The sequence below is a fragment of the Bombyx mori genome, chromosome 10, assembly GCF_030269925.1.
Source record: "Bombyx mori chromosome 10, ASM3026992v2".
NCBI classification, from domain to species: domain Eukaryota; kingdom Metazoa; phylum Arthropoda; class Insecta; order Lepidoptera; family Bombycidae; genus Bombyx; species Bombyx mori.
In genome coordinates this window covers 8,897,461-8,905,675 of record NC_085116.1, presented here as the reverse complement: position 1 = coordinate 8,905,675, position 8,215 = coordinate 8,897,461, and the positions used below count along the sequence as shown (strand labels likewise).

General features: G+C 35.4%; 1 protein-coding gene across 27 annotated transcripts in view; it reads right to left on the bottom strand.

Annotated features, from left to right (window-relative positions):
- Nucleotides 1-957: 957 nt before the first annotated feature.
- The window catches only part of CREB (cAMP responsive element binding protein), a 21,424-nt gene continuing 14,166 nt past the window's right edge, over nt 958-8,215 (bottom strand). For 8 of the 27 annotated variants that reach the window (XM_062670322.1, XM_062670326.1, XM_062670324.1 and 5 more), the window contains 3 exons: nt 6,570-6,641; nt 3,099-3,221; nt 958-3,002 (listed from right to left, as the gene is read on the bottom strand). In XM_062670322.1, the coding sequence (XP_062526306.1) occupies nt 2,800-3,002; nt 3,099-3,221; nt 6,570-6,641 (398 nt within the window). In that variant the 3' untranslated portion in view covers nt 958-2,799. 27 annotated transcript variants of the gene reach the window in all.

The window sequence follows — 8,215 nt, the reverse complement described above, 5'->3', positions numbered from 1 at the left end:
AAAAGCACCGTTAGTGGATCGGGAGGATCCGAGATGACGTGTTTTGGGCGACGTCGACTGCTTTCCATTCTGTCCGCAGGATCGGGAATGTAGTTACCGGCGGCCACGATGAGAGGGTTCTCGTGTCGTGCCGCTTTATCGAAGTGGCGCATGGACGCCGACTGCAGATACTTACTGATGGACTCTAAGTCCAGGTCGTCATGGAGGTCGACATTCCTGACGAACCACGGGGCTCCGACGGCTATCCTGCAAAAACGGGATTGAATGATTTGAAAGGATTTTAAGTGTATGCGGGCCGCGTGAGCGAACACTACACTTGCATAGGTCATGACGGGGCGTATGCAAGTTTTGTAGAGTGTCACCTTATTTCTAAGGGACATTTTACTTCGCCTACATATCATCGGGTAGAGACGTCCTAGGATGAAGGCGGCACGGTCGCGTACCGTCTTGATGTGGGGGCGGAATGTCATCCTACTGTCGAGGGTGACGCCTAAATATTTGACCTTCGGGGCCCACGGTATGGGCTGGTCGAACATCGTGATTGGGCGAACGGCGGGGGCGGGGGTGTTGACGCGCCTAGTCGGGAGAGGGATGCTCAGCGTGGTGTGCGGAGGGCGACCCCTTTTGAAGAGCACCGCTGTGCTTTTCGTGGGGTTAATGTCGATGCGCCACTTCCGGAACCACTGTCCCATGGTGGTAGCTGCGGTCTGAAGTCGTGTACTTAACTAATTATCAAACATAACCCCGTTATGGTGTGTGAAAACTCTTTAGCGGTTTAGTATGCACGTTACTTTTATATTTTAATCTTGAGATTTGAAGTTAAAAATACATAAATATAGGTATATATTACAGAATTTGCGTAAAAATTATATTGAAACACCGCAATGATGGTGTGACGTCGTAGGACGTGTTTATAAATTATATTAGGGAATTTCCGTTTTTAATATAACTCGAATGAACAGAAACAATGATTTAATATCTTTATTTAGTATTTTCCGGCACTTTATAGAGTATAATAGCTATTGATGGCGTTGACTATTTCTCACTTGTCGAGTAGTCGACGGCGACGTTCCCAAGAATAGTTTGTCAATTAGAACATTGATGTAAAATATTGTTTGACCTACAGCTAATTGCAAGTTGAAGATCATATGAAATCAAGAAAGGTACTATTAAAATGAACAAACAACGGGCATATTTACGTCAAACAGTTAATATTATTATTTATAAATAGCATTAAGTTAACATACAGCTATGTTGGTATAAACTTTATTCTTTCTAATTCAAAGGCACTTTCCACAATTTCTATAAATTATTTAATCTACACGTCCTATCATGGATGATGTGTATGCGGTTTAATTATATAATTACCGTTAACAAAAAAAAATCATGTAAACGAAATAGATTATTTAATGTAATACAAAACGTAAATCATAATCTGTATGGCTCCTACCGCAAAATACATCAACCATGATAAGGATAAAATCTTATATAACTCTCGATTGTTAAAATAAAAATTACCCTTTCTCATTTTCTATAAACTTAACAAAACATGTAGTGGTTCCACATTCTTTTACGTAGACATTTGATGATTTATAACGAGAGGTCGTTCAAGTATTACATAGGGCAGCAGACATAGACAATCAAATATATTCTATATACACAATGGTATCTATTTAACGCAAAAGTCAAGAAACCTTTTGAAAATCAGTTTTACGTTTTTGTTATTTTACTGATACAGCAGAAGAACAGAGTTAATGAAGAGTCTGCTCACTTAATACTTGAACGCTCATTGAATTAAAGAACAATGAGCAAAAATGCTAGTCATTCACAGACACGATAAAATTAAATTTTGAAATCGTCTCGTGAAATACAACAAGTTCTAAAACAGCTATTTTTTTAAATGATTAAAATTTTATACATTAAAAATACAAATTTCGTAATATCACTATTACGCGCTGTCCACTTTCTTCAGTAAAAATATATTTATGTACAATTTCTCTTTTATACAATCTAAAATTCTCTTTATTTCTACAACATGTACAAAAAATACCAATGTCTCTGAAAATCATAAGCGAGACGCACAGCAGAAAATAACTGTACATTACAATGTTGGTATTGCACAAAAATAACTAAAATATTAACTTTGGCTTATCCATTACCAACACCCTGAGTGGTGGTGAAACACTAGACTTACATAGTGTAACATCTATCACTTCAGCATCATAATCACAGTCAACGTGTGACATACACCAACTAAACATCCCGACAAGAACAAAAGCAACAAATCAATAAAATAACCATGCAAGCACAACAGCAAAGTCGGTTTCAATCAATATTGAAGTTTCATTAGAGATTGTTTTGGAAATGGCACCGAAATAATAAATACATGTTTATTATTATACATCTGGAATGGTAAATAAAGCTGTTTTGACTATATTTCATATTTATGATCTCATCAGAAACAAGTTTCTTTTTTTTTTAAAACACCAAGACATACTGGTTGATTTGCCAATAGTATCAAAATCGACTAAACTGATAAAATAACAACAGAAAATAATAAACTAACAAAAAAAAACATTATCAAATCTAACAATACTTTAAGAAAAATATTTTCTGGACCGTCCATGCTTAGTTTTTAAGTGATTTTATTTACAATACAGTTAATAACGAACAGCTTCGTAATTCGTGTTCGGGATTCGAACGAATCGATAATTAATTGTGAATTTTAATACAAGACTCAAAATGTGCCGCTGGCTCTTATCGGCCGGGTAACGGCACACCCAGTTAGCCAGCTTGACCTCATTCCGTTTTCTGTTGGCAATATAATTCCTTTAATGTCTTCAACTCTTCTATTAGCGCTTTATTTTGGTTTTCAAGGACTGCAACTCTGTTTTCAAGGCACTTGATGTACTCCTTTTTCTTTCTGCGGCATTCCCTAGCGGCTTCTCGGTTTTTCATTAGTCGTAGTTCTCGTTTGCGCGTTTGGTCTTCTAGTATGGGACCTACAAAGTCAGTACGTTTATTCATTTTAATTTTTACAAATACCTAATAATTGTATGTTTTTAAAGTTGTAATTATTTACAGGTTACGACACTAACCCGGTACATAGAATTGTCCATCTTGATTCGCTGCATACTGCACTATGGCTCCGCCCCCCGCCGCTCCGGACACGGCCAACGTGTGCAATCCGCTGTCAGTTTGTATAGTTCCAGCTGGAATGACTATACAGAAATAATCATTAGTAAAATCTGAATGCCAAATCGTTTGTTTGTAGATTATGACACTACATAGTGTTTGTTACTTTTTGGGGAAAATGCAAAGACTTTCTAACTAGACGTGTATACAATGCAGACGATAGCCATAGACCAGTCGCATTATAACAATAGTCCATCTATTTATGAACGATGGACGATTCTTCACTGATTTATGGAGTATTTTAAGAGATCTAAGTGGAATTTAATTGTACTGAATCGAAACAATCCCGTTCTAGAAGAAATCGTAAACAAAAGCACATTAACTGCAGTATTTACCATTTTATTTTTTATTTCTTTTATTTCGAGCCATAAAGCTCTCAGATCATTACTTGTACTAACAGAGGCCAGCGACAGCTATCACTCTTACGAAAGTACAAGATCAACAGTACAGTTAATTTTACATTAAACTAGTTGTCGCGTGTTACGAACCATTCAACAGGCAATAACATATTCCGTGCAAAAGAACCTGCTCTAAAAACTGAATTACATTATGTATTTTTTGTGTTAAAAAGACACCGAAAGCATATTGGTCACAAAAGTACAATGTTACACGCGACCTGCATACATACATACGTGCATACGTACATATCCTCTATTTTATAATGGTATTACTCGTAAATAATGCAGTAATCTGTATCGCACTTAAATTAAGAAATTTTTAAAACGCTAATCTGTTGACCATAACCGTACTACTTACAATTTTTTTCATTTTGCGATTTTTTATTGCGTGCTTTTAAGACTTTAATTTCTATTTCTTATCGTAATAATGATTTTGTAAATTAAGGTGAAACCCAACAACAGTAGTGTTCGGTGTTCCCTTTAATATCCTAAGTATTGTCGCAAATTCTGAGAAGAAGAATTCAACAAATTGACACTACTGCGGACAGATTGAAGTCCGCTGCGAAATCTACGTTGTGGTCTCTGGGCTCGTAATCGCTTTATGAGATGGAAGCGTGAGCTTCGTCTGTGAGCGACAAATGTTTACAGATAAGTGAGCACTTTTCTGTTGAAGGTTCTTTAGTTTAATGGATACTAATTTTGTAAGCCCTATCTCCTGAGGATGAGTGTTTGGATTGTCTCAGTAACTATTTGAAACATTATTAATTTTATGAAATAATATACAACTTTAAGTACAAATTAGAAATTTTAAACGAGTAAGACTCTAATATAAAGTAGCTTTGTTATTTAACAACAAATTTATTTGTTGGTATGTTCGTTTGTTAGTCTTCGTTCTCGTTCATGCGCAGTACATCTAATTGAGTGAAACTTTTTTCTTTCTCTTAATTTATATTGCGAGCCGACTTAACCTAATAGGTGTATGACTCTAATAAAGAATAAAAAAAAATATATATATATATATATTGCATACAAAAAGTACAATTATAAAAAAAATCATACAATTGTTGGTATTACGCACAATCACTAAACGTTAAAAAAATGCATATAAAATTAAAAGCAGATGTTCCTTGTTTTGTCATACAACTTTGACAAGGAAAAAAAATTTTTTTTTAATTAAGTGCCTGACTCGAATAGTCTTTCATTAATGCACCTCCCTGACTGCTGCCGTTATTGATATCAGAATCCCTGATAAACATGAGCACTACGATTCATACATTCTAACTCGACGCAGAAGGGATTGCTGGCAAAGTGTTAATTGTCAATCGGTCTTAGGACCGCATAAGATTAAGGTTAAGACTTTTTTTTGTCCTACCTAAGCTGATGGTCTAGAGAGACCATATCAGCGTAACCTTAACTAGTAGGTGAGCTCATGGGGCTCAAACCTGACGATGTTGCTAACACGAACCCTAGCAAGAGCCGTGCTTGAGAAGCGTGCACTGAGAAGATCCGGCGAGAAACTCAGTGAGCTGGGTTTGTGGGTTAATTTACTCGCCGAGCCCTTCGTCGCAAGCGACGGGTTCGACGAGAACGGTAACCTGTGCTTGAAGTGCCTAAAAGAACCGATAGTGGATCGGGAGGATACGAAATGACGTGTTTTGGGCGACGTCGACTATTTACCATTTGATCCGCAGGATCGGCTATGTAGTTTCCGGCAGGCATGATGATTTCTAAATCCAATAAAAAGAGACAAAACATAGTATAAATAATAAAATTCCCTACTATGTACGTTACGCAATGTTTATTAATAAAGCCCTTTGTTTTGTATTAAATTCTCAAGATCGGTGATTCACAAATCTAACTATGAATCATAAATTTGATTCATCAAATTAACTTATTTTATGTTTTTATGTATTGATTAACTTTTAACTCTTTGAGGTGCAGTGTTCATACGTATTGAACATATTAATATAGTCTTACATTACATTAGCCTTAGGACAGCAGCCCTCGTCCGGTTACGCTGATATAGCCTTCAAGGCTATCAGCTTACTGAGCTAAGGTAGGAAAAAAAAAGGCAGCAAATGGTTAATAAAATTTAAAGAATTTGCTTTTTTTTATTTTCTTAAGTTTATTCGTTGATTTAAAGAAACAATAAAATTTATTATAACTTAAAACCAAAATTCATATTATGTATACGCAATATAATTTAAAATATCAAGAATCAAAATTTAGTACAAAGAAATACGCATTTCGAGACATTACGTCATTGTATGTCGTCGACCGGTTACGTCATCGGACCGGCTGGAATAACAAACAAGGCTTCGCGGTTTTCTAAATGACTTAGTTACATGTTTTGTTCGACATGTATTTTCAACATTTTATATTTAATTGTAATTGGCAGAAAACCCGAAAATAGTATAGACGCCGATGTTAGTTAACGTTTCAATGATTTAAACACACAACTAGTCACTACAAAAAAAAAACAAATATGGTCGGTTTATTATCATGTGATATTAATAAAATTATGACTATTGTGTGAATATGAAATTTAACTAAACACACCTTTCCAAATTATGTAAAAAAACAACACAGTTGCTCAACAAGTTTACATCGTCATCAAAATTTTATTCGAATTAGGTACATTCTGTCGATTGTTGCAAACCTTATTGATTTTAGAATTAACAAATTTGAATATCTTGAATATTCTATCTTTGATTTGTATTTTGATTATATATCGAATGTGCTAAGCTATAACTTGTTAACCAAAGGGTCACAACACATAAAACCAATTCAAGTCTTAACGACTCACAAAGTTTAATGATCTCAGAAAAATGGTTGGAAACGTTTGAAAAATGATCACTCCTAAAGGTGGTTAGGCGCCTAATTTCAATGGTCAGTTACTATGAGGTGTCGTAAGTAGTTAGTGACACATGTTGCACACAGAAACATATATTGTCCACGATGGTACATTTAACTGACCTGGTGCAAAAGATAAAGAAGGTGACAGCGACACTTCAGTCTCACATCCTGGTCTAGATCCCATGCGATTGTCTGCAACGTTATTAGCATCTTATATTTGGATTGCTATCTAGTTCAATATCGAAGACCTCTGTTACCTCCGTACTAAATCATATTTAATGCTAGTTGCATTGAAAAGAATAATCGGACATTAAACACAGCAAAGATTATTTTTATGTTGAAATCATGAATTTCGAATAAGTTTAACGGCACAGTTTTCACTCTCATTAATTTTGCAATTTAATTATACTATTTCAATTTAATTTTATTATTTTTGCAGTAAACAGGCCCTGTATTATTTATATTGTTCATTAGGTGAACCGATAGTCGAACCCGAACGCGATTGTTGTAAGTTTGTATATAGGTCTATTCTCAGTCTTACACGATTTACACAATAATTAGTGGACGCGCGGGAACTAAGGTATCGAAGGGACGCAGAGCAAGCACCTCTAACAGCAGTTTTCGCGTTATATTTCTTGTAGCACACGGCCTACCTGTTGTTCAGCGGTTAGCGGACCCCAAAGACAGGCCATCCAACTGAGACATGAAACTTTGTCTCAATTGAATAGTGTAATCGATACTACTGAACGGTCGGTTCGTTCTTTTGTCATCTATTTTATGTATATGTGAGAACGTTCAATTCGTTCCTTGTCGTCTGGTTCATGTCAGTCTTTTAGGAAGTCAAAAGAAGTACTGGCTGCTGCTAGTCACGTGCGTCCTCGTTCCATTTCTCTCTTTATTTTTGAATTCTTGTCAAGTGTCTATCTGAGTCTGTGTCTATGTCTAGTCGTTGTAGGTCTTATGTCCTGTCAAAAAGGTTGCACGCCACGACAACTACCCTTCAAATCGTTCTGCATTCTTCAAACTGCGTTCCGTGTTACTGCTTTGCGGCTGAAATAGGCAGGGTATTGGTACGTGCTCGTGCGGCGCTACAAAAAACTAGTAATCATGCAAATTATAATGATTCCGGGTTCGATTTTTCTATACACGATGCTATTTCTTTATCGTGGAAGTAATTCCTGAACATATGTTAAGTACGTATATCATTAGAATGATTGGTAACTGGTTGCTAATTGGCTGGTTGGAAATTGAAGACCGACACAGTCGCATCACTCGATAGGAGATATACATCAGGCGTCGTAACGTTTCGTTTTTAAAGACACGTCCTTAAAATGTGAACTCAAAACAAATATAATAAATATTAAAAAAAGAAATGAATTAATCGCCAATTCATGTTACTAGTCATCTGGTGATGAATGTTATTTTCTGACTATGGAGTGATGCAGAGTATTTTACAATCAATTTATTTATTTTGTAGGTAACTTAATTATCATTTTATAATGGTTAGTAATTTTTTAATTATAATAATCCAGTAAAGTTTATACTCAGTATTATGAAAATTAATTTTCACTTTTTATTTCGGCTACAAGAGTGGAAAAGTATAAAAAGTTCATAGTACCTATAAAAAGGTCAATAACCATTTCTATGCTATTATTTATTTCAAGCAATTCATGTACAATCTTACATATTATTATATTCCCCGTGGACGGTAATCGTGCCAGATTTTAATTTGTTTTACGGTCTATGCTAGTTTCATTTTAATAAAA